General features: G+C 37.6%; 1 protein-coding gene across 3 annotated transcripts in view; it reads right to left on the bottom strand.

The window, feature by feature from the left end:
- Nucleotides 1-27,500, bottom strand: part of LOC134529828 (RING finger protein 207-like) — a 60,582-nt gene that overhangs the window by 12,473 nt on the left and 20,609 nt on the right. Inside the window, exons 3-6 of one of the 3 annotated variants that reach the window (XM_063364317.1) lie at nucleotides 23,465-23,571; nucleotides 18,419-18,580; nucleotides 16,438-16,610; nucleotides 6,473-6,664 (exon numbers count right to left, since the gene is read on the bottom strand). In XM_063364317.1, the coding sequence (XP_063220387.1) occupies nucleotides 6,473-6,664; nucleotides 16,438-16,610; nucleotides 18,419-18,580; nucleotides 23,465-23,571 (634 nt within the window). Of the gene's footprint in view, nucleotides 1-6,168; nucleotides 6,665-16,437; nucleotides 16,611-18,418; nucleotides 18,581-23,464; nucleotides 23,572-27,500 lie in introns of those variants that run through there. The other 2 variants (XM_063364319.1, XM_063364318.1) reach the window with 2 other exon arrangements.

Here is a 27,500-nt window from a genome sequence, read left to right as displayed (position 1 = left end):
CGTCCCAGAGTTCTCGGTAGTAGCGGCGCCGATGACAGAACAGCTGTCACCCAAACGTCCGTTCAGGTGGACCGTGGAAGCCCAGAACGCTTTTGACGAGCTAAAACGCAGATTTCAACAGTGCCACTTACTCGCGCGGCTGGACCCAGGCAGACCCCTGATCGTACAAACAGACGCGAGCGAGAAGGGCATCGGGGCCATCCTGTTACAACTCGGCGACGACGGCGAGCCTCGGGTGATTGAATATGCAAGCGCCAAGTTCGGCGACGTCGAGCAGCGGTATAGCGTGAACGAGCGTGAGTGTCTAGGCGTAGTTTGGGCCCTCAGACGCTACCGCCCACACCTGGAGGGGCAGAAATTCGTACTGAGAACTGACAGCCAATGTCTCAAATGGCTGGCCACGATGCAGGGGCGACGTTCGAAGCTGACGCGTTGGGCCATGCTTCTACAGGCCTTAGATTTCGAAGTCGAGCATGTACCGGGAAAACAGAACGAACTAGCGGACGAGCTGTCGCGAGATCCGGACGTCACCGTCACAGCCTGTGACGATGCGGAGTGGGAGGAGCTTTTGCCACCACCCAGCAGGCGCATACCCAGGACCCCGCGCACCCCGACAACCCAAGCCGCATTGTGTGCCCTAAACCTTAACGTCACACCGACATTACCGCCAGGCGCGGAGCTTGATGACTTAGACGCCTACGTGCGAGCGGCCCAACTCACGGACACAGACACACAGGAGATCGTGCGCCGTTGCGGGAGCGGAGAATGTGAAGGCTACCGTGTATTGGACGGGACACTGCAGGCGCGACCTAAGGGGACAGCTGGCCAATGGCGGACGTTCGCGCCAGCCGCCACCCGCCGGGAGGTGTTTGACATGTATCACGTGAACAGGCTAGCCGGACACCCCGGCGCAGACCAGACGCGACGCGATCTGCGGGAACAGTTCTACTGGCCAGGGGTAAACAAGTTTGTACGGGACTGCGTGAGGAGATGTAAACATTGCCAGAGGCACAAGGCGCGCCGCACCGACGGGACAGCCCAGCAGGTACCCAGGCAGCCCACCGAGCCATTCCATACAGTCGCCATAGACCTAATGGGACCATATCCCCGCACGCCCCGAGGGAAAAGATTTTTGTTGGTGGTGACAGACTGCTACACGCGTTGGGTGGAGGCCTACCCCCTGGCGAACATCCGCGCCGGCACCATTGCACGCAGCCTGGAAACGGAGTTTTTTCCTAGGTGGGGGTACCCCCGGGTCCTGTTGTCGGACAATGCCACCCAATTTGTCGGGCGCCGGTGGGCGCAGCTGGGGAGAAAATGGCGGGTAATCCTACACACCACCCCCGTGTACCACCCCCGCGCGAACCCCACGGAACGACGCAACCAAGAGGTGAAGGTTCAACTGCGGTTGAGGCTCGCGGATGACCACGCCCAATGGGACACGCACATCCCGGACGTTCTGTACTGCATCCGGCGACGGGTGAACGCGGCAACCGGCGAAACACCAGCCACCATGGTCCAGGGGCGGAACCTCACCCTCCCCGGGGAATATCACGTGCGGCAACAACAAACGGACCCGGACGTAGAGAGCCCCGAAGGACGCCTGAGGCGATTGGCCGAGACGCACGATAGGGCGCGACGTAACCAGGCAGCTTACCAAGCACAACGCACACCCGAGACTACCCGCCCGCCCCCTGAACTGAAACCAGGCCAGCTGGTTTACGCGAGGCTCCACCCCCTCTCCTCCGGCCGACGCAACTTCTGCGCCGGCCTGGCGCCAAAGTGGTTTGGCCCGGTGGCGGTGGTCAAGGCGGGGCCCACGGCGGTCGTGATAAAGTTACCCTCAGGCCGGGCCGCGAAATATCACCGGGACGATGTGCGCTTGGCACAGGAAGAGACGGAGGCGGCGGACGAGGCGGAGACGGGGCAGGAAGAGACGGAGGCGGCGGACGAGGCGGAGACGGGGCAGGAAGAGACGGAGGCGGCGGACGGGGCGGAAGAGACGGAAACGAGACGTGACGGAGCAGGGACGCGGCAGGAAGAGACGGAGGCGGCGGACGAGGCGGAGACGGGGCAGGAAGAGACGGAGGCGGCGGGCGGGGCGGAAGAGACGGGAACGAGACGTGACGGAGCAGGGACGCGGCAGAGAGAGACGGAGGCGGCGGACGAGACAGACGGGAGGGCGGCCGCACAGCTGGTCACGTCCACCCCAACAGACGGGGGCGGGTTCAGAGGCTTCCCGGACCTGGGGGCGGGACAGGCGACGCCCCTCGCAGTCACAGATGTCCGGCCGAGGCGGCTGTTCGAAGACTCGGGGAGTGACGTCTCGCCTTTCAGGGGATTTCTCAGGGACACGCCCGGAGTGACGGAGGGCCAGTCGACATCCCAACCACTGATAAGGTGGCCGGAGGAAGTAGAGAGTAGGCCGGGTTCGCCGGACGAGCCATTATGGCCGCTGCATTACTCGTTGGCAGACTCCACGTTCAGGGTGACAGTAACCGAACCGCAGGAAGACGAAACACCGCGGGAAGAGAGGGGAGACCGGGCGTCACAAGACCCAGTTCCGGCTCCGCGATACACGCTACGACCCCGAGGGATCGCGAGGAAGCACAGCTGTTGTTGATAAGGGGGCGACCACGCCCACAGGCGACCCAGCGGAAACGTCGACATGACCGGCTATTCGAGGGGGGGGCAATTGACGTCAGCCGGGGCTACGCCCCATGAGCCTAGTCAGTCTCCGTTTCCTCAACATTCCTCTCCCCTTCCCCGGCATTTGTACCGCCATGTACGTAGTCGTGTGTTTGAATTGCGCGCCACGAACTACCACAAGAGGGCGCTTAGAAGCAGTGCGGCGATCCCTAAAATTGCTATGTTAATATTAATTGTAAGCCTTTTTGTTGTTTTCATCCATCTTCGCCCCAGTGCTGTGTAGTTTACTTGTGTTTCTTTAATTTAAATAAGTTACCTTAAATAACTATAGACGTTGCCCGGGCGGTCCCGAACAGGCACGGACTTGGACGAGGATAGGAATGCTTTTATATGAATTATCATTAAATAAGTATATAGTAACAAACTTTCCATTGTCAGTAATTTTTATATATTTTTAATGTTTATCTGTAATTTACTCAACTTTCGCCGGGGCACGGAGTCGTAGAATACAGTAACGGTAATTGTGTTGGCGCGAAGGGCGCCATGTTGCCACCTGCGAGCGATGAGCTCAGCCCAGTCCATCTTCATCACTGACCGAGAGCAGACTCGCCAGCACCCCGGGGACTTCAACCTTTGTTCTGCACTGACCAAGTAATTCTGTCTCGTTAAGTATTTCTGAATCTCTTTCGCTCGTCATCCTCGGGGCAGCTCTCGGCCAGCGGGCTGTTTAATTAATTAATTGTCTCAGTCGAGTTTTTTTTCATCACCGTGTAATAAGTATACTTTGCAGCATGGCCACGTGCGTGGACCATGCCCTCACCTAAACCGATTCGTGCCTCAGGCTTTTTAACCGTGTAATGTGTAACGTGTAACGGGCGTGTAGAGAGACGTGTTAGTGAAATTAAATCTGGAGAATAAATATAAAGTGAGTACTTATTTAATCACGTGGTGAGTGAGTCTAGGAGTGTGGCGTGCCCGACGCCTAGAGCGGGCCAGGTCTGGGTAGCTAGGATAGAAAGGGCTGGTAACTCGTCCCCACTTGGGCTACGTCACGCCCTGAGTGAGAGACTCCGCCGGGTCCACGTGCCCTTCCACGTGGTGGCGCCCATAGTTAACATCTCGAAATCACCGGCAATGCGCGATCAGCCCTCAATATAAATCATATTATTTAATACATAATTAAAATTAATCATTTAGAATAAACACTGAGAATATTTATTGATTTATTTCCATTATTAATTTAACTTTCTCAATTATTTTACTAAATTAAATAATAATTTTATACATATGTTTATGTTTTTATTGAATACTGAGTATTTATTTAATTTTTTTTAATTTGATTGAATTTAAACTTTACCAACCATATTTATCATATCACTCCAGTCCTTTAATTATTTTATTTATATTATTTGTATGCAAAATTAAAGTTAGTTTTTTTATCATGCCAAGCAAGTAAAACTTATAATGAGCGTACATTAGAACACGCACATTTTTTTTGTGTTGTGGCCTAATGAATGGTTCCCGTATTTTAATTGTTCATGGGAACTTTGATGAACACTAAAACAGAGACCTTGCATCTGAAACGGCAAGTTCAGGAATGTTACCGCCGAATGAGAAGTGCGGGCAGTTGTTAAAGAATTCCATATTTAAAAAGCAAATTTTCAGATTTTAGGAGCTGAATTTTGTGAACTGTGTAACCTAAGGTAAAAATCCATTACTTAAAAAGTTATGATTTATGACAAAATGTTTCTTTTCCTAAATAAAGGTGACCACATTTTTTCTCTTGTGGTGTTTTGATTACACGTAAGTTTTGTTCAGCATTCATGTTTATGTGCTCTAAGTCACGCCTGCAGTTGTTTTAGTTTAATTATTGTTAGTTTAATGTTTTTTTAAATAACTTAATTTGCATGTAAAGCACTTAATCAGTGCCCCTGATTTTAGGCAACTGTTTCAAACTGAGTGTGTGAATGTTGCATACCTGCCCGGCACCGAAGTATTTTGTTGTAATTAGTTTCTCACGAGAACGATGGGGTGTAGGGCAGTACAACAAGGCTAACTTTTGACATGTAGATTAATAATCAACCTTTAAAAACCACATAACTTCTCCACATCACCAAAATGTATGGGAAATAAGGGCGTTACCCTAAATTATTTCCATTAAATAATTTTATTTCACCGAAAAGATTTGCAAAGTTTGTAGAACTCTGTTCAATTAGACATTATGCAGGTATTTGGCATTTTATCGTAAATAGTTCCGTTATTATTTTAATAAACTACAGGTTCAGCGGCAACTTCAAAGGTGTATAGCCTTAGACCATACATCATGGATAGGTTTTCCACATAGTTTTACATGATAAACCTGCAGCCAACATTTGTCTGTCAAATTCACTCAAATGCATACAAATGCAGCTAAAAAAAGGGTCAAAACTGCTTTATACTGTTGAGAAAATTTTTGATGACTGTAAACTAAGACATAAAATGTGCTAATTATAATTATTACACTACAATAGCATCCAAAAAATGAAATCACTCTGAATTTTCAGACAAAGTGTGGAAAGGAAATTAAAATATGTTTGAATTAAAACATCAAACAATTTTTACAAGGATGAGTTTCGTGATTTTTGGATGGACATTTGCAGAAACAACACATTCAATGCTCTAAATTCCATCCAACTTTCTCAATTGTGAAAATATTTCTTAAATTCTAACAAAATGCTATAACATTATGAGCTTTTGATAAGTTAACAGTGATAAACACACATTAAAAAAATTATTAAAAGCAATTACATATTCTAGTTTTTCAGGACAAATTTTTCAAGTGTTAGTATTTCACAACCCGTGCAAAATGTTTACGAGACTGTAATTTACACACAAGAAATTTTAATTTTTAGACATAAGAATGAATAGGTTAATAAATGTAAATAATTAATTTACATATAAAACTGTAGTTCTGTGTTGTTAATCATTATAAATGCATAGATATAAATGACTATTTCTATTCATGTATAGAAACATGTAACTACGAGTTGATCTTACTTTTTTATCAACAAAACTAACCAAAACCTATCAAAACCCAATAACAAACACACACCTCAAAACATTTATTACAGCTGTCACCGATCAATAGATTCATGCAAAACTTGCAAGAAAAATACAGAATTTGGCTTACATATGTTTACGAGATAACACATGAGCATATAGACCACATGTTTCTTAAAATCTACCGCACCGTTGTTTGAATAAACCTAATGAATTTGAAGCTACTTTTCAATACATAGAATTCTTTTTTCATTATATTATAAGCAAAGGCTTTAAATAAAGATATGTGGCACATATAATCTGATATAATTCAGAGGAAAACTGCTATAAATTTTAGGAAAACAAATACTTAAAAAGATAATTTAATTAGTGTTTTCCATTCAGTGATTATATTTTTTACAGCACATTACTAAACCAACCTTAAAATTTTCAAACTAATTTCAGCAGAACAATTACTGGTAATTGAATACAATAAAACAATTTTTTTTGCCAAATTTTATTATATCAAAATTTTGAATTAACATACAAGGTTACTGCCAATAGTAATATCAAAAGAGAACAAACACCAAATTAGCACATTTCAAATGAAAGATATTAAGTTTCCTATAATTTTATTATCATTGATATAATTTTCTATCACCCTATCTAGGATTAATATCATTGAAATTAAACATATTTTAATTTTATTTTAAAAACAAAACATACTCAATCATAATACCAAAGCACACCAACTAACATAATTAAGTTACAACACAAAACACTGAATGTTTAGCAAACAGCTCACCGCAAAGGATGGCTAAGTTGTGAAACTGAAGCCAGGCGATCCATCATTGGGTATGCCAAGTCCAAGAACTGATATTTGTTAGCTGATGTTGAGAAGGAAGAACAAAGCAAAAGATGGAGTTGCAGTAATGGCAACACAGTACTTAAGCTGACAAGCTGACCTCGAAATTGGCGCTCTTTGGTTTCAAACTGCCTGAAAAGTAATTCAAGGCACATGATTTACTAAAAAAAAATAACTGCTATGAAATAAGTCACTTAAGCTATTTATAACAGTAGTAAAAAGTACGATAAAGTGGTTTTAAAAAGATCACTTTATTTGCACAATCATGTGTGTTATGAAACGACTCTTTTTTTTACTCTATTTGTACACTAGTCGAGTAAATGTTGACAGTATTTGAAAGTTGGCTTGTAGATAAAGGCACAACCTCTAGTGCTACATTTTTCTAAAAAGGCTGCATATGCCTAACGTGTAAATTTCTTACAATGAAAATGTAAAAAAATAAAAAGGTAAGATACTTAATTAGTAGAGGCACGATTTTATGGTGAATCGCGATAAAACGAAATAACACCGAAATTTGGTTATATACACAAAATAAAACGAAATATGTCGAAATAAGCTAAATAATGCGAAATATGCTGAAGTCCGCAACATAACCTTAATTTACGAGATGCGTACTGTCACAAGTTCAGAAGTTCCACCAAAGACTACATGGTTGATGTGTGATGGTGAAGTGAACACACAAAACAATTTTCATATATTTAGACGTTGCGATACCAATTTGACGCATTAGACCGCAACGAAGCGCTAGTGTAGCATGTTTTATTTGTGTTGAAATTATTTTTTTTAGTAACGTGAATATCTAAGACTATCCAAAACTAATATTTTGTTTGTTGTTTAGTTCACGAAACCAGCAAACGGTACTATTTTAAGTTTATATTGTATGATTTCAAGCGGTTTTAAACGTAGGCTTGGTGAATTTTGCTACGGCAAATCAATGTAAATTATTCTGAAACACAAATATTTCATAATGCCGAAGAATAAAGTCTCGGCAAACGAGACGGTTAAGGAGTTTGTTGGTGAAGGTTTTTACATGTGTGAAAGTAATTTGATGTGTAAATTTTGCAACTGCTGGCTCGAACATGAAAGACGCAATACTTTGGTGAAACATGTGTCGAGTGAAAAACATAAAAGGTGTGAAAAGAGTGGGATACCCACAAAAAGGCAAGTTTCTATTTCCAAGTCGGAAGTTACAATGAAAAAGGCCAAAAATGATAAAGAAGACTTTATTATAAAAACAACTGAAGCCTTTGTTTCAGCAAATATCCCGGTGGAGAAATTGGACAATCCTGCACTTAGAGCATGGTTTCAAGAGTTTGTGAAGGATGGTGGTGACCTACCAACTGCAGATTGGCTACGAAAGAAGTACATCCCGATAGTAGCAGAAAATAAAAAAAGAGACTATAAAATCATTAGTCAGTCACATTCCAATATGTGTTTTTGCTGACGAAACTAGACAGGAATATTATTTTCATGGCCCTTCAGCCTGGTGCAACACAATCATCACATCTTGCTGCATCAGTTGTTTTTGGATTCTGCAGATTCTGTACTCGTGCTGTTTTAGACACACTAACTAAATATGAAATGGATCATTCACAAGTGTGTGCATTTGTATCAGACTCTGCCAGGTACATGATTAAATATGCCAGTACACTTCATGGTGTGTTGGGTGATTGTGCTATATATGTGCAGTGCTGGGGGCACAAAATTAATTTAGTTGGAGTTGTTTGGCAGTCTAACCTTGAGCAACTCAACGATGTTATAGTGAAGGTAAAAAATTTGTTTCAGAACACAAGGAAGCGCAAACATCAGTACTTGGAATTTCTGAACACCAAATACTCTCATGATCCTGCAATGTGTAAGCTCTTTCCACAACCTGTTCTTACCAGATGGAACACATGGTTTGAGTCTGTTGTCTATCTCAGCATACATTTGCAGGATATCTTGGACTTCTTTGAAGAGTTGAGAGAACACAACAGTGGCATTAAATTCCTGAAAGAAATGTCTGCAGAGGAAGTGAATGTTGTGAAAGCTGAAGCTCTGTTTGTGGCACAAAACTGCTCTCCTCTAACAGAGTTGATAACTTCCCTAGAGGGCAATACGTACCCAACTGCACATTTGTTGACAACAAAATTGAAAGCTCTGCAGAACAAATTCAGTGTTTTAAGCAATGGTGTTGTTTCAGCTTCAGTAAATTACTTGATCTGTGAACTACGCACCGTGAAGCAGGCAGAATTGAAACAATGTTTGCAATTAACTGGCAAGAAATGTGAAACTAAACTTCCAGAACTGATGCAGAATGATCCTTGCAGGGAAACATTTCAAGCAATTAATCACTTCTTTAACCTGCAAAATGTAAGTATGGTGTGCATGAAACCTGAAAACGTACAAAAAGTAATCCTAAACCTACCTGCGATTTCTCATATTCCCAGCGAAGTTTTTATTGAAGCATATGCCACCTTCAAGCATATTATTACAGAAGAACTTGCAAATCCAAAAACAAAGACTGTCGATGTTGTGTTCAATGAAAACCAACTACAGTGAATTTTCAACTGCTGGATTAAGAGCAATATGGTTCCCAACTGCAAATTTTGATTGTGAACGTTCATTTTCTAAGTACTCTCTAGTAGTTTCTGACAGGCGATCTATACTTTCTCCAGAAAATGCAGAGCGTTTAACCATGCTAACATTTTAGTGTTATTAGCCAATATTAGTGTAAATAAAAATGAATGCAATTTAACATACCTTTCCAAAGGAGATGTTTTTTGACAAAATTAACCGTACCATGTTATAGTTTATTAAGTTATTTTCAAAGTTTGGAGTTCATTAGTTTAAGATTCAAATTTCACCATTCTGTAAGTGTAACACATGCCATTTATTATTTTATTAATATTTTACAATGTGTTTTTATGCATTAAAAATAATTAATCTCTCTCTTGCATGAATAATTTTTTTAATACATTAGATAAGTTATTGGATCACTTATAAAAGTCTTCCATAATAAAACCGATAACACCAAATTCTGTTTTTTTAAAAACGAAATTTGTTTTATAATAACACCATAAAATCTTGCCTCTATTAATTAGACATCAAAACTTGCCTTTTTAAGCCCATGTAGATAAAAATTTATGTATATTCAAATGGTCAAATACGAGGATTTTCAATACTAACCTAAGTACTTGAATTTACCTTTTTCACTATAATGTCAAACTTTAAATGTACACATCATAATCTAAAACATTTGTGTGCTGCAATGCACTACTAGAATGAACACTGGGAACAAAAATTACCTTCACTGTAAAATGTTTTCTGTAATATCACAAATATGAAGCAAGACTATTCCTTTATCAACTAAAATATCACACAATAAGAACTATTAGAAATTTTATAGGTTACTCTGTAAAATTTTGTTCGGAATTTATACAAGCCTTACTTAAAACTGATGGGGGGAAAATTTACAAACACGAGTGAAATATGTGACTAGTAAAGAATTGATTAGTGCAATATACAGTACTCTGCTATTAAGTATTCATTCTAAGATTAAGTGAGTGTGAAACCACACAATGTTTTAAAACTGACTTTCTGCATGTTTACGGAAAGTAAAGTCAATAGGTAAAGTAATAGATTAATTTATGCATTCATAAAACAGACCTAACTATGTAAACTTGGTTAAAAAGCAGTTGACAAACATTGCACCAAAAACTATATTGCTAATAAAAAATCCCAACAAAACTAGCAGGGCAATCAACCTGTTGAAAATGAGAAGAGTTTTAAATAGTGACTTTGACAACTGTAGTAAAATATTTACCATAACACCATGGACTGTACTTTTCTTTGCAATTAATAACACAGTACGTGTTCATTGATATATGCCTCTTTTAACAATTTCCATAACTTTCATACCACTTTGTTTAGTATTCAACCAATGTGTGAAACTCTCAAGCTGCTTAATAAATGATGCCCTGTTTAATTATACCCAGACTTGCAAAGCTCTACACCGGTCATGCAGTTAGGGCCATACTTGGTTCAATAAACTGCAAAGCCAAAGGCACTGCCTGGCCTGTAGTGTACTTTGAACCTGCTCAATCTGCACTTGGAGCAGCCTTTGCAAATGCACATGGCCCACAAAGGGCTACAAAAGATGACAACCTCAAAATTAAGTCAATGTGACTGTTCTTAAGCTTGTGTAAAAAAGTTTATTAAAAGTAATACTTAAGTAACCACATATGACACAGCCATGAATCATTAACAATTGAAATACATAATGAGCGTAATGGAAGTCAGTATTTTTATGATTTTAATTTGCACCATACATAAAAAGATTATAATTGAGCAAGAATTTACTACAGAATCAATATTACTCCCAAAACCTATCCTAATATTTTACACAGAATATTGTAAAATGGATCAACATTAACTTTTATTTCCAAAACAATATTTTTGAAAATGGGCCAAAAAACCAATTGCTATGTAAATAAAATAACCAATCTAGTTTCAAAATGTCACACCTTTCAGTTTTGGATAACATTGTGCTACAAGCCGTTTTATTTTTATTTGGCAGCAATGGGGAAGGTCACTTTTGAATGTGCCGTCGCTGTGTGACGTAGCTGCCGCGTGGAGACTGCTTTTCCCCTTCCCTTTGGTTTGATCTTCCTCCCCTCTCTTCCCCTTAACTCCTGCTTACCCCTCCGTGCAAGGGCACTTGTTGTTATGTGATTAGTAACTGTTTAACCCCTTCTGCTAGTACCTTCCAACAAAGCATGTTCTCTTAGGAGACTAGGTCTTGGTCAGAACCTCTATGGTTCACATGTCTGGGCAGCACTTCCAAAGTACCTGATTACAACCTTGTGTAACTTTAACGAATTTAGGAAATGTTTCAGCTGTCCCTTAGAAATCAATCTGCAAGTTAATGGTTTTCATTTGCTTTTGGTCCGTGGTTATGGATTGTAATTCAGTGAAATGTACGTGAGGGCTGCTAGCAATTTTGATAGCCTTAGGTATTTTAACCTGTTAAGCTCTCTAGAACTTTCTGTAAAGAACACACTGGCTTATTTAAGCAACTCATGCATTATAAGACATTTGTATGCTTAGGACTGCCTTTTGCTACAGAAATTTGTATTATCATTGCTTTGTCTCAGTTGGGTCTATGAAGGCTTACAAATAACACAATTTTGTCAATTTGAAAAAATATTACGTAGATTTGGGCACCCCTGGGCTACCTTGTTGCATCTCCGCACACTGTCCGTTGAGGCAGGTAGATTGTACACTGCGCAGTTTGTCATGCGAAGTGGAAATAATTTGCTTCTTTAATAGTAATCGCATAGCTTGGGGTTGATAGCTATGCATTGTTTTAGTAGAGTAGTAGAGGTCTTTTGAATGCCCTGCTTTAATAAGTTAAATTTTCTGGTAGAGCTTGTTATATTTTGTCACGTCACGTTTGCAGTTCGTAAAAAAATATGTTGAGTGTAAAAGCCCTTACTGCGGCTGGTAACATGTACCTTTTGTGGCTGCAAGTTAGGTTAGAAATTGAAATCTTACGTGATTTATGATGTTTTCTATATAAAAATGTTTTCTATATAAAATTGTATTTACACTATTTGCGCTTGATGTATGGTGAGCCATTTTATGCAGAGCCTAGTATTATGAATTTCTGTTTGCAAGCCATAGAATTATGGAATTTGAGCGTAACTGACTGAAGCACAAGTTATTTTCATGATGCTACTAGAGAATAAGCAAACACTTCAGCATAATGTGTGATTATGGTAATTACAGATCTATATAGAAACTTTTCTTTGATAAATACTACTCGTGTATTTTTTTATGTTAACTATAATCTTTATAATCCTATGTTAACATCAGAATGTTTTTGCTGTTACTCTGCAATAAATTATTTATATGATTTAATGTTTTCACCTGGTCGTTTGAACTGGAAGATGATAATTTTGTACCTAAAGTAATGAATCGTGAAAGAATTACACGCATTAGAAGAGAACAAAGGTTAATGTTCATGAATTTTCATTAATTCACAAACACAGTAGGACACTTAAGCATTTGTTTAATTGTGTTTTTTTGTCAATGATTATAACTATGTGCGGAATTAGGTTTAATTTGACTACATTACCAACACAAAAATAATCATAATAGTATTTTTTTTATAGTTTTCACTTAAATGAATTCATAAATCGAAATAAATGTTGGCACTAAATAATTCTACCTATCAGGTGATATTGTTGATCACCACAGGGTTAGCCTCAGTCAGATTTACAAGGTGTTGGGGATTTGTTTAGCCAAACTTAAATGAGTTGTAGGGCAAACCGAGAGACAATTTTTGCCAAAAAGCATGTGAGCACATACACTGTAATGCTATGTTACTGACTCAAAAAAGTGCAGAAATTCGTTATAATGTTTAGATCGGCACAGCCTCATGGCTGAGTAAATGGTCACGCAGTCTAGTAGAAGAAAAGGAGTGGTGGGGGGGGGGGGGGGAAGGAAAGTGGTTGTTAATGTTTATGTTAAGTACATGTGTATGGTGCAGTGCGACACAGGAACTGTGTTTTGCTTACGTTTTTGAGAGTGCCAAGTGACAAAATAGAACCATTTACGTTCACAGATATAGCAGAGATGCATTTTGTACATGGCCAGACTAGAGGTAATGCTCGCACCATGAGCCACATTTATCAAGAGTGATTTCCAAACAGGCTACATAAGAACACGTTAACATATGGTCACCAGCAACTGCTTGATACGGGATGTGTTGAGGATCCCTGGCAGTGGCAGCAGAATGGTTCAAACAACACTTTTTAAGAAGAGGTCCTAGACTAAGTCACTGACCAGTCGACAACTAGCACACCCATCAATGCGCACAACGCGAGCAAAAGCGATTTGAACGTCTAGCAGGTGACTCACGACAGTAGCTACGCTCTGAAAGTACAGGTGATGTGCTCTACTGTTTTTTTTACCAACAGTGGGATTTTGTCAGTGCCCTACAGGTGCAAAATCCAAACTTCTTTCTGGTATCTTGTCAGAATTAAGGCAAGACTTCCCACTTGCTGATAAGTGACAGGATGTGGTTTTTGCATGACTGCACCCTGTGCACTTAACACTTGTTGTGCATGAATATCTTCACAACAACTTCCCCAGGCAATGGGTGGGCCACGGTGGTCCCGCTTCTTAACCCCTTCCGTTAAACCTTCTCGTTTGGTGCCACGTAAAAAGCATTGTTAATGTCGCATTTGTGGAGTCAGCCAAAGATTAATGGCTGCATGTTAACAGAAGTGAAATACACTGGAAATGTTTAAGAAGGTCAAACAAAACTTGGTGGCAAGTATCATTTTGAAATTCTCCTATTTACATGAATCATTATTTTAAAAAATCAAACTAAACCCTTTATGACAAAAACAAAGCATTTCGCCATTCGGTACCTTGGTACACAGGTATCATATTAACTTGGTATATTATGTCATGGCTCTTTGGTATATAACTTGAATAACCTGAAACTGATATTCCTGAAAACTGGCTATTAATATTTAACTAGTCACATTTAATAGCAGTTTGTGTACACTTGTGTCCACCCAGGCTCATCATAGCAGTGATCTTAACAAACACAATAATACCTAAATATTATGGCTTTTCTGAAATGATACCAGGGAGTGAAAAAGGTGAGTCAACAAAAACAGCTCAAAGCTAAAAACCATCAGCAGTGATAAAGAAAGTGGAGTGGGTACATGTGACACCCAGTTTGTATCTTAGGCATAAATATTTATTATTTTTAGGCTCACTCAGGATGATGAAAATAATTCGTTATTTTGTAATTTTGTTGTTTCTAATCCTAGATTTTGCTAGATAGACTGACGTTTCTCTGATTATGATCATTCACCAGAAAATAAAATATGTAACTCTGGCAACATGAGCTGCACACATTAAACTTCACTGTCATTAACAACCTAACAAATTCATTATAAACTGCATGAGTGAAGTACAGCGATAAATTCAAAATATTTTATAAATCTCTATATCCCATAAGATCACATAATGTTCTGAGATGTATTTCAAATGAAATTTTGTGTCGGATGAAATCCTGCTTGGAATTTCCCTGCCTGCCTTATCTTTTCCTGTAAAATCAGCTATCTCATCTCTGTTTGCTCAGCACACATCAGAAATTATCATTTCAAGTAAAAAAAAAAATAATTTAGGCTTTTATCCAGGAAACTTGTTCATACCTTCTTTAACTGCACCCAAAGCTTACAAAAGACAGAATTACCCTATGATGTGTCTAAGAGACACCCACCATCACATACACAAAACAGCTGACCACCATATATATACAGTAGAGTTGTGATAATCCGAGGTAACTGGGGCTGATGGTACCTCGGATTACAAAAAAAACTCAGATTACACGGAAAAAAGGAAACTACATAATTTTCAACTACATGTGTAAAACAAAATCAAATTTAATGTGTGAATATTAAAATTACATAGTATGTACATTAACAGTGTTAGAAGAAAGACTGATTATAGGCATTTACAACTTTAAAAAAATTGTCCCAGGTCTTCTGCTTCAAAGTAGAGCAATGCTTTAAAGCAGCGATGTCATGCCATTGTCTAAGTAGAAGGGTAACGCTTGTGGTCGCATCTGGTTTTTGCTCAGCGTAGCGTCCGACTATGTGAGTCATCACTGGTACAGTTGCAGCACAACTATCTTCGTCATCACTTCCTTCATTTGGCTCAGATACCATTTCGATGATAGCAGAATCAGTCACTTCAATTTTCTCATCATTGTTCAACCACTCAGTAACTTCACTTATGTCTGTATTCTCACAACCAGGAATCTTTTTTATGAGTTCTAAAAAAGACAAATAGTCATCTGGGTCATCTTGTTCACTTCTACGTTTTAAAATGTTCTTCCAAGATTTGTTCACGGTTTCAGCCCTCACTTCATCCCAAGTTTTGGCTATTCAATAAACATCTTTCATTGTAGTTTTCTTAAGAAAATTGCTTATTGTCACTTCACCTTCCGTTGCTTGCAGCATAGACTGTAGTCGATACTTTTTTTTCGTGGTTTATAAATGCCTTGGTCCATGGGCTGTATTCCACATTCAAGTAAAAATTTGCAATAGATTTGTTGTTTATATTGCAGAATTAGTAGTGGCATCATAAATAACTAAAGCAGTCAATAAATGGAGTTAAAAGTGTAAATATAGGGTAATATTTCAATAGTTATCATAAAATTAAAATAATTAATTTAGCCTTATTATAAGGTATTTTGTGGTTCGTGAAAATTACCTGCCTCTTATCAATTTATAATCAATAGATCTGGGTCTGCATAGTAAAAATGACGGACTTTCATGTGTTAAAGTAAGAAATTTTTCAACTCTGTAACCTATAATTATTCCTAAGCCCATCCCATTTCCCATGCAAATTATTTTCCTGCCAAAAATTTTTCAACCCAAAATTTTTACCCACCCAGATCTAGTTCATTTTCTTGAAACTAACACAATTTTTTTTTAATTGTGCTTCTTATATTAAATAATTTTTTTCATGGAAAAGTTTACTTTAAAAGTTGAATTGCTTTGTTAAAAGCACATGAAAGTTTTCAACAAGTTCACAATAAATTAACATAATAATTTACATTCTTGCTTTCTGGTTTAATAGCCACTCAATTTTTAAATGAAATACCTAAGTTACACAAAATATTTCAACCTACTATAAACGCGTCCAAACAAATTTTTAAAACTTACTTGTATTTTACATTATAATCCTTCATTCTATTAAATGTTTACACAAACATAAATTTATCCCACTTCGTACTTCAATCGCTTTAGAAAAAAATAATTTTTTTTAGTGTTTGCTAAGTATAAATCTAGGGTTACCAAATAAATAAACATGTGCATACAACTTATACAACTTACCTTTGCACTTCCATTATCATATTAGCATGAGTCTTTGCAATTGCTTCTTGCATTCCCTGACAAAAACTGTTGATAGTATGTTTTTCTGTTTCCATATTCTGTCTGAGCTCTTCCAAAAGTGTTTTGAACATCAGAAGACCTTCACGGACTGAATTTTGAAGCTCGCATACAGACTAAAAAAAAAGAGAGAAAATTAGACTTTTTAACATTTCTTGCAATAAGCATTGACATATATTTTACACACAGAATCACATACTCATATGCAAACACACAGACAAGTATCACACACACATAGCAGACATATACTTACACTCTTATACAAACATATACAAACAAATACATACTTTTAATGATTACCTACCTAGACAAATTTATTAGCTGTTCTTGGACTTAAAGATTATTACCTTATGTAACAGCTAAGTTTGATAGTGCAGCCTTTGCTTAAAGAGTTTTAAAGGATAAATTTGTCTGTTTACTGGCGATGTTTTGAACTGTATTGCCAGTTCAGTTAATCAAAATAGAAGTAGTGAAAAGTCACAATCGTGCCCCGCCAAGACAATGATTATTCCTTGCACAAACAGAAACACTTCAAAATATTCCATTAAATGTTGCAGGGAGATGGGTGTAAAAGTTCTGTTAGTTATTGTTGATTTTCTCGAAACTATTAATGGTTGTATTTAAACAAAGTTTAAAATGAATTTTGGTATTCTTCTCACGTTGAATTTGCATGTACGTCGCAAGATTCCATAATTTACCACAAAATATAACTTAATTTTGCAGATTGCTCCTCAAAGTCAAGTCCCTTCACAAGATAATGTCGCTAGTGACTTCCTTGTCTAGGTACTGAACAACGGAACTAGCATTCCAGAGGACCAACTACGCCACATAAGCCACAGCATCAACACTCACACCCCCTCACATAACCATTCAACCACAGCGCTGCATCATATGTTACGCATTTGCGGTTTAACAAGGGAAATCAAGAAAATAAGTAACAAGCAAACAAGACCAGTGAATTCACATTTATTGCCCTTCCCCATCAACACTCATATTCATTTCATTATGACCTTTCTCACCGTCCACTTGCCCCTCATCTTCACAGTTATGGTCGGCACAGGAAAAAGCAGATTAACGGCCATAAAACTATGATGTTCGTGTGAAAGTAAATAGCCATAACCTTGGCCCACAAAAGATATCTTGTCTGAACAATATATTACATGACATAAAAAACCTTGAAACTACTTTTAAACTTGATATCCATCAACGCTGGAGCATTTATTGCAATCCGAACAAAATGATGCCACATGTGAAGGCCGTCCAAGCTGCAAAGCTTGTATATCATCATCTCTGCAATAGCCTTTTCGGGCAGGAATCGCTTTAAATGGGGAAACAAGTTAAGATAACACTTGGGGGTACTGCTTGAACCCAAGAGCCCATTAACTTATTTAGCTAAGAACAAATGTCTACAGCCAAAGGGAACAGATTTTACTTGTTAACTTGCAGAGACACTATTATTCATTTCATTCCTCTCTATAATGTCCTGGTTGGCGAAGCAGCCAAAACATTTATATTCACACACATTGTAAATTTATGTACTATTACAGTGAAATTGTTATCTTTGAAAGATTTGTGCAATGGGAGTGCATGACTTGATGTAAGTTTTTGGATATACGCCATTGCTAAGAACTTTTTCTGTTGAAGAAAAACTAAAAAAATGTTTCTTTGTTTGTTGACCATATTCCTGTTACGGAATATTTTGTGGTGTTCACATCCTTGTTGACAACAGCAATTGTTTGCTTAATTTTGTGTGTTTTTTGTCTTTTTTGGGTATTTTTATTTATTTATTTATTTATTTTAGTTTTTAGTTTTTCTTCAACAGAAAAAGTTCTTAGCAATGGCGTATGTCCAAAAACTTACATCAAGTTACAGTGAAATTCTTAGTACAATTTTGGAATTAATTTTTGCTGAGATAAGTACTTACAACAACAGCTTTCTCCAGCTTCCGAGTACACTGAGTGTATGCAGTGTCAATGTCAACACAGTGCAATCTGGCTTCAGCTGGTGTATCACGGAAACAATTGACACACAACATGGATTTCTGTGTATTAGAAAACATGATGTACTGCTCACCATGTAAAGCACACTGAAACATATTACAATTTTGATAACGTCAAATAGTGTTTTTCAAAATACTCGGAGAAAAAGTAAACTGAAGACAACATGAAAGTTTCCTGACCTAAATTACAGAACATATAAAACACTTATTACTCACCAAGATGGATCAGTAAGCACAGGTGAAACACAATATTTGTAGAGTCACACACACATACATCAAGTTATAACACCCAACTAGCATTATGACAGTACATTAACTCCTTTAAGTGGATTCACAACCTCCACTTCACATTATGTATGTGCAGCTGTATACAGCATTCTTTGGCACAATCAAGAGAGCACATAACAACACGTGCCTTAAAAAAATATCTCAGTAAACAGAAGAATTTTCAAAATTATGTTAATTAAATTAATTATTTTCTTGTGCAATCCAATACAAGGAAGATTTCACAAAGCAATAAATCTTGAGATGGCCAAAGTGTGTAATTATAAAACAAATTTTTGTCAAAACTAAAAATAACAAATACTAAATATATTGTTAAAAAAATCAACACAAAATTTTGAAGATGGATTTCAACTACGTTTTTCATTGTACGAAAAGCAAGAGAATTCCAAAGATATGTGTGATAATAGCATCTGCATTAGCTTGCTGATTTGGTGGGGGGAAAAGGTGTGCATCAAAAATGCTTGTCCATACCGAGTGTCCCAATACTCAACATCAAGCTAACAGTTGATGGGCCAATTAATCACGGTCCTGAATAATAAAAAAAATTCAAATAGTGTCATAGATTTTGAATAATACACTTTTTTTTAGGTTTACAAATCCCCACCCTGCACCAAATTATTAGATACTGTGAATAAAACGTTTTTGCTACGCAATAATAAATAACCATACTATTGATAATAATTCAGAATAAAATCGAACACGCTATACTATTAGATGAAAAAATTATTTACACGACTTATGCGGTAACAATTTTTAATCAGGTAACTTCGACCATTCACACTGTAAAACAATTACTTTGCTAATAGATTGACAAGTTAACAAAATATTTTTTTTTTGCAGCATGACTAGTCAAAATTTACAACATTAAAAATTTTTTCCCACTTAAGTCTTCCAAATTCTTTTTTTCCCTCAAAGTATAGCCTGTTTAATTTTAAAATATGATCAATAGTAGGATGTTTTATGACTATGTAGAAACAATTTTTAGTCATAGTATCTAATAATATAGGGTACGGTGGGAATTTAAAATGCCTACAACTATAAAACTATGACAATTTTGGATTGGGGTTTTTTTCATTCACAACCATGATTCACTGGCCTATCAACTGTCCTTGGCTTGACGATGAGCTACGGAACATACTGCATGTATGCTCGTGAACATTGAAAGAGTTGAGCTACTATCCCAAGTACGTACACATGTGAGCTACGTGTAGTAGGTTGTGAATCTAACTTAAATGGGTGCACCAATGCAAGCTTACACACCTGGCTTGCAATTTCAGCATACATGTTTATTTGCTGTACTTAGCTATGCACTTGGTATGGGTAGCATGCAAATCTTATTTATTATGCTGCAATTCATAAAAAAAAATTCTTTTTTGACGTGACGTCTAATAAATCGATGAACGCCGGCTGCATGCACGAAAAAGTGTCCCGTTACGCACATTGTCCCGTTGCGCTGTCCCGTTGCGCACATTCTCCCATTAAGCTCATTGAACGCTTGCACCGCATCTATCTCTCTTCCACTCGATTGGAACAACCATCGATTTGACTTTTTCGAGGCACATTCAACTTGAAACACTCCCATTCGTTTCCTACTTTTCCTATCATCGTCATATCCTTAACAGAATAACATACATGGGAAGAAGTTAAATAGCAAACATGTATAAAAGTTATAGTTAAAATATGTTCGTTAAAGTAATAAACATATTTGAATTAATGAGTGCAAATAAAAGTAAATTTATCAATTAAATTGAAGATTTAATTTCACTCCTTTCTATCCATACAAAATAGATATAATTCAATAAAAATGATTCAATTTTATTCATAAAAGTATGCAATCATTTCATCAATGTTTTGTTATGACGTCACGTTAAACTATTGTCCGTAAACCGACTTTACAGACAACCAATTTTTTTTTTAAATATGAGAAGACTGTGAGGTAGCTGAAGTTGTACTTCAGGTCTCATCGACTGTCCCCCAGGTCATACGACTGTATTGTCTTTTCCCCCTCCTTTTCTCCTGGTTTAGGTTTGCCCCCTCCTGTGTCTAGCCTACTGAACAACTTCCCCCCTGCACATGCGCACAGTTTTTCCTTGCTCCGTTTTATTATGGTCGCTCCTTCTCCTTCTGCTTCAACTTGTCTGAGCAACATGTTCATTTAGGGAATCATTGTATTCAGTGCTACCACCTCGGGGTTTGTCCCTTTTTTGAAGTGAAAACTTCTATAGGAAGGTTTGGATAGGGAGTAAATTCATGTAAGTCGTCATCGACATGGTCACGTGACGTCAGCTGTGAATGTATGCGCGCAGCCAGTACACATAACACAGGTCGACAAGTATGCACATGACATATACCAATACATATCTTATTACTACGCATCTTCAGTCCCTGTACATCAGTGCTGTGCATATGTGAATGGAATGTGTGTATGCAGTAAAAAGTGAGTATAAAATATATTAATATTCTCATATAGATATTTAGTATGAATAACGAAGAAAATGGAGTCTTTGTAGAAATATAACCTAAAAATTAAGAACATCATTATTTATTTTTTTAATACCTACAATTACTATGCAATGCATATTTTATAGTAATTTAGGAGCTATTCTACTAACGAGATAAAACAAATTTGTTGTGTGATAATATTTTTTCGTAAAAATTGCAAAAAAGTCTCTGATTTTTAGCAAAAATTAATTTGGATATCCAAAAATAACAACGAACTGTTTTTTAAAGTTTTAAGTTTCACTTCTGTCGGCAGTCCTCATGACTATTTAGAATTTTTATTTTATTTTATTTAATATTGTGAAATGCCCATCTACAGTTTTTACACTTTAACGATGGGTACAAAACAAACATCAACAATGAATATATAGGGTCACTGCAAGAGACCAGTTACCACTAGCATGTCAGGGCTACGCCAAGTGAGCAACACCTACCAGGAAATTCTGACAGGCAGGCACCACTCACATACAGGTACCCACAAGCCAACAGATCAACAAGACTATTACATTAATACATTAATACAACAGATGTATACAGAACAAAAAACACACAAAAACAAACACAATGGTAGGGTAAAAGAAAATATTAATTGTTCAGTATATTACCCAGGTTATCAAGTTTATTGAAATTAGAGACAAGTGTAAAGATAATATTGTTCTTTTTATAGGAGGAACATAGAGTAGACGTTAATCTACTATTAAATTGTGGTACTCTAATACCATATTTTCAAGAATATACTTACAGTTTATATTTTAATTATAACACTATCTAATAAAGTTTGCATCAAAGATATTCACGGCGGTCAGCTAGCAAAGGTAAGTTAGGTTCATGAAAATATTTAAGCCTAAGTATTTTATATATTTTGTGCTAACACTAGTGATTCTGCATAGGTTTGAAATTAGACATGGGCAAACAAAACCTTTTAATAAAACACAATATAACTAAATTTCAATGGGAGAATGTGTTAAGCTTGAAAGCTTCAATTACCCCTTAAAGTATGTTACAGTTTCCTTTTAATGTAAATTAAAAACCTGAACTGATGTGTGTTGTTTCAATATGCCTAATTATTATCACTCAGAACTATACCATTCCTAAAAAAATTTAAACATTGCAAAAGAAAAATAACATATTTTCTGTAAAATGTGTGTTAACCAACACCAAAAAAACAAACTGACAGAGAATGATGTCGCAGAGATTTAGTAAAAGTTATATTTATCACTAGCTGCCCGACCCGGCTTCGCACGGCTATACTAATGGAAATAAATTAAGCCACATCTCCCATTTACAGTAATGGTAAATAAAAAAAATTCAGTGAAAATTTATTACAACGCTGTATAATGTACCGGAGAGAAAATGAATAGCACCGATGGTTTCCCGACTCGTGCACGCAACGTACAACTGATGTACCCATACTTCGCTACGGCAGTCTACAGGCAGATCAATCTTGCGCCGCTCATTATACATGCCCCTCCTTGTGGGTACGCCACTGCCGCGCAATGCCCGTTGCCATGGAAACGCAGAAGGCATGAACAATGCAAAATCCTGTTCTCATGCAGACAAAGTATCCACTGTTGCCTGGTTTTAACCCCCCATGGGATCTAATTTTCAGAAAATGTCATCATGCGTAACATAAGGAACATTACTGTGAAGTTTCAAGTCTGTAAAATATATATACTTGAAAAAAAGGGCAATAAAAAAACAAATCAAACACAGAGAGAGGAAAAAAAACAATAGTTTAGGTTTGCGATTTAAAGTGATAAAAAGTATTTAAATACTAATTGAACTCTTAAGAGGGTACTGATTGCTTCGTTGTTAATATCACACGGGTGTTTTTAACTTGTATGGGAAAATTAAGAATTATAAGGCATCTAGTGCGTGGCAGCAATGTTAATAGGCAATAGGAAATAAACTTCTAGCGCCTGCGGCATTGTCAACACACACTTCGTACGTGTACTGCATGTTGTATCTAACCCCCTCCAACGCATTTGATTCTAAATTGGACTTTTAGTAAGGATCCCTAATGTTATTGATAATTTAATATAGCCTATAGCCTTCCTCGATACATGCACTATCCAACATTGAAAGAATTTTTCAAATCGGACCAGTGGTTCCTGAGTATAGTGCGTTCAAACAAACAAACAAGCAAACTCTTCAGCTTTATAATATTAGTATAGATAATAAACTTACTCTACGGTGTGTCTCCTTTGCACACTTGGACATATGAACAACTTCATGGGTAGAAAACATCTTTGCTCTATGTGTATTTTCACGGCAATGACTGCACAGTGCCTGTCCTGTAAAATAAATTATCATACTTGAGAATTTCAAAAACATATATACAAAACTATTTATACAGAAGAAAACATTCAAATGAAATTTTACAGGAAACTAAATACATTAATACCTTCAGTTATTGCTAATGTATCCATATACAACTAAGAAACTATGTGATAAACCAAAGAACCGTAAACAATTTTCTGGTTATCCAATTACTGATGCATCTCGCAAACAAATAATCATTGTAATAGCATTGAAACACAGTACTTTGACAAAAGCAATTTAGTGATTTTAATCTTGAATACAATTGAATTAATTAATTATTATAGTCTTAAGTACAAAAAATTTTCAATCTATAATTTTTTTTCTTCAAAATACTTTCCATACAACTTTCCAAATGACTGCACTTAATGCTTTGGCTTATAAAACTACAGAAAAAAATTTGTACTATGTATGTGAAAAAATTATTCACTTGCATGCTAAAAAACTGAGTGTTTAATTTGACAATGCATAATCAATTGGACATTTTTTCCCCCACATTTATCAAAATGGCATGAGCATTTAGTTTGAAGCCCACCTCCATAGAAAACAGAGTTTCAGCCCACGTTATACACGCTGTTTCTGAACAAAACAGATATGGCCTAGAAGGTGAATCCTTACATAAAAAATGAGACAAACATTTTAAAAGCTTACCTTAAAAATTACATAATTTACGAAAAATGTAAATATATTTCTTTTGTCTTTTTTCTTGCAAAGTATCGCCTGCTGTGTGCTGTCTGTGTTTTTAAAGCACATCTTGTATAGAGTTTAAAAGTCTTCACAAGAGGTTCTTTTGAAAACCTCAAAGCTATAACAATGATCAAATTTCTAGCTTGAAGCAGTTTTTCCTCATTGTCCACTGCTACAGGCACCAAGGTGTTTAAAAACTCTTCTGATAATTTGACCAACAGGCGGAGTGGAGGCAGCAATACACAGGAATGAATGGCAACAAGAGGTAAAAGTTGGCAATAGGTGGCTTACCACCCTTGGAAGCTATTACGAGGGTTTCCTGAAAAGTTTCCAACCTCAACACGACGATGGCAGCACTCGTCAACAAGAACTTGGGGAATAGGCAGAAATTTGCAGAGAAACTGCCACATTTGCAGACATTTCACTAAAACAAAGCACCTACTCCCACCTCGGCAGCTGCCAAGGTTAAAATCTAAGAATTACAGTTTGTATTGCTTCACCACCCTCCGTACTCACCAAATTTAACCCCAAGTGACTCTTTTTTGTTCTTCAGGCTATAAGTTACACCCGGAGACAGAGATTTTCATCGAATGAGGCCGCCACCACCTTTGTAAACAACTATTTTGCAGAGAAAGATGCCACGTTCTATTTGGACGGGTTGAAGAGATTAGAACATTGCTGGGAGAAGTGTACAGACCTACAAGGAGACTATGTTGAAGAATAAAAATTAATTTCAAGAAAAATAATTTTTAGGTCGGAAACTTTTCAGACAACCCTCATAGACACTGCATCATAGCAAAATCAGTTGTACGGAGGCATGCACAATTCACCATCAAATATAATAAATATTGCAATGTTTATAATATTTATAATTTTTTTAGTAAGTAAGAAAAAAAATTCTATGCTATAAAAACAATTTAATTATTCAAATGTTATACTGCAGGGTTATAATCACTCATAAGGTAAAATGACTGTACATTCTGTATGTGGACAAACAGTACAGAAAAATTATATTTATTTTATTTATACAAGTTTAACGGAAGTTCCAGAATTATTGTTCTTTCCTAAAACAATGTATTGGTCTTTATAATAATAGCATGTATTGAGATACTATAGTTATTGTCACTTTGTCTATGGCAGGAGTTTAAAATTATCTATGTTTAAATCTGATATTTTAGGACTGTTCAAAAATTAAAACCTATTTGCACTATAATTTGATTTAATATTAAAATTTTAGAAGTTAGTGACCCTGAAGTGTGATGATATGGTATGTCAGGTGCAGTAATATATGTGTTTCAAGCATATATATTGATTTTAACATGTTATCCCGGAAATACTGTATTCACCCATTAGTCAGAACCTGTGACATGACGTTCTCTTAGCACCAGGGCCTTTACTTACTTCTTAAAGCTTCCAGATGTAATAATTTTTGCTGAAAGTATTTCCAAGGTAATCAAGCACCAAAAAGAATGGTGGCATACTAAGAAATATATTAATTAAAGCAGGAAAAATCAGTGTATAGTTAGGACAATAATTGGTACTGACTGTGATACTTCAGCCTGCAACAGTTCAGTTGGTATTTAGCTTATCGCTTTGGTAATTCACACCATTTTGTTCTGCATACAGGATGACTTCTAGACCGAAACCAACTATAAAACTTCTCACCTACAAGTAATTTGAATAATTTTCTGGAAATAAATTAACTGCATTAAAAGCACATAATACCTATGTTTTATTTTATTTGCAAGATTATTTGTTTTCATCAGTAAGTTTAAGCACTGACAATGCTTACAATATATTTAAATAATTTTCTGGAAATAAATTAACTGCAGTAAAAGCACATAATTTATTTTATTTTAATTGCAAGATTATTTTTTTTCATCAGTAGTTTAAGCACTGACAATGCTTACAATATGTAATTTATTACTTTTTAGAATATGTATATTTAATTTTTAACTATACAAAATTGTAAACTTATTTTATAAGATTGGTACAGGTAGTGTGTAATCAAACCATCACTAACAGTATGATTTCATCATCGCTTTCAATTCACTTTACTACCCAAGAATGTTGGGTTACCACTGTTAGGGTTAGTGAGCTACATTGAAATGAACCTAACGATAACCAAACAATACTGACGTCGACCAGGGCTATGCCTTCCCTTAGCCCGATGTGCCACGTCACGCCGCAACTGACCCCCCTCTCCTCCCACCACCACCCTCTATTTCAAACCTCCCGCCCCATGTGCAGGTGTGTGTGTGTGTGTGTGTGTGCACGTGTGTGCGTGTGAGGCGCCCGGCAAGAGGCGGTGCTAGAGTCAGTGCGACGACCCCTTTCTTTTATTAAAATAAACATAATGTATAAACCTTTTTATGTAATAAAATATCCCTAATTGTCACGCCTCAAGTTTTAGTAAGTAAGGACGGCGCAGCGCCCCATGCGGGCATCCGCAGAACTACCCGCCAATAGTTTTTAAACTTTAATAAGAAATAACACCATAACTAAAGGTTGTTAATTATAAATAAGTGTACTTAAATTATGTTTGTTTTTTAAATAATATTTGCTTGATTAAGTATGTTACCGGACGGCTGCCCGGTAACAAAGCGGGAACTTAACCCTTCCCGGCGGCCATGATGCTCTGGTCTCGTCAGTCTGTTTCCGTTCGCCGCCTGGAGTAGGAGCGGCCCGCGCACCTCGTCGACTTCATCTCTTTTGTTCACTGATCCATTAGTTTCCGTTGCATCTTTAAATAAATCTAAAACCTTGTAACTTCTTCGAGGCCTGCTCCAGGTGGTAGACTCTTTCGCCTAAATATTTGTTTTCCGTTTACGGATATTTCGTACTCGTAATACGTGATTGACTCTCGAGGTCAGGCCACGCGGTGACCTGGTCAGCCTATAAACTGGTTATCACCCGCAACAGTGTTTTTTAGTACTTTACGTAAAACTCTTTTAACATTTTTGTAACGTGCCGTGTAATAAAATCGCTGGTAATAAAATCACTAGCTCAGAATGTGTGGTTCAGTGGTCACGTGTATAATTCCCTGAGTTCCGAGGCGTGTGGGACGCCTCAAGAGCCCACGAACACGACGCACGAGGGGGGAGATTAGCCTAGCCCCACACGGGTCACATCACGGCCCTGAGCCGAGAGTTTGTAGCCGGGTCCACGTGCCCTTCCACGTGGTGGCGCCCAAATTACTCCTTTTCGTCCATCCGAA

The sequence above is a fragment of the Bacillus rossius genome, chromosome 2 (assembly GCF_032445375.1).
Source record: "Bacillus rossius redtenbacheri isolate Brsri chromosome 2, Brsri_v3, whole genome shotgun sequence".
NCBI lineage: Eukaryota > Metazoa > Arthropoda > Insecta > Phasmatodea > Bacillidae > Bacillus > Bacillus rossius.
Note: the sequence above shows the minus strand (reverse complement) of the source record. Positions and strands in the feature narration are given on the sequence as shown.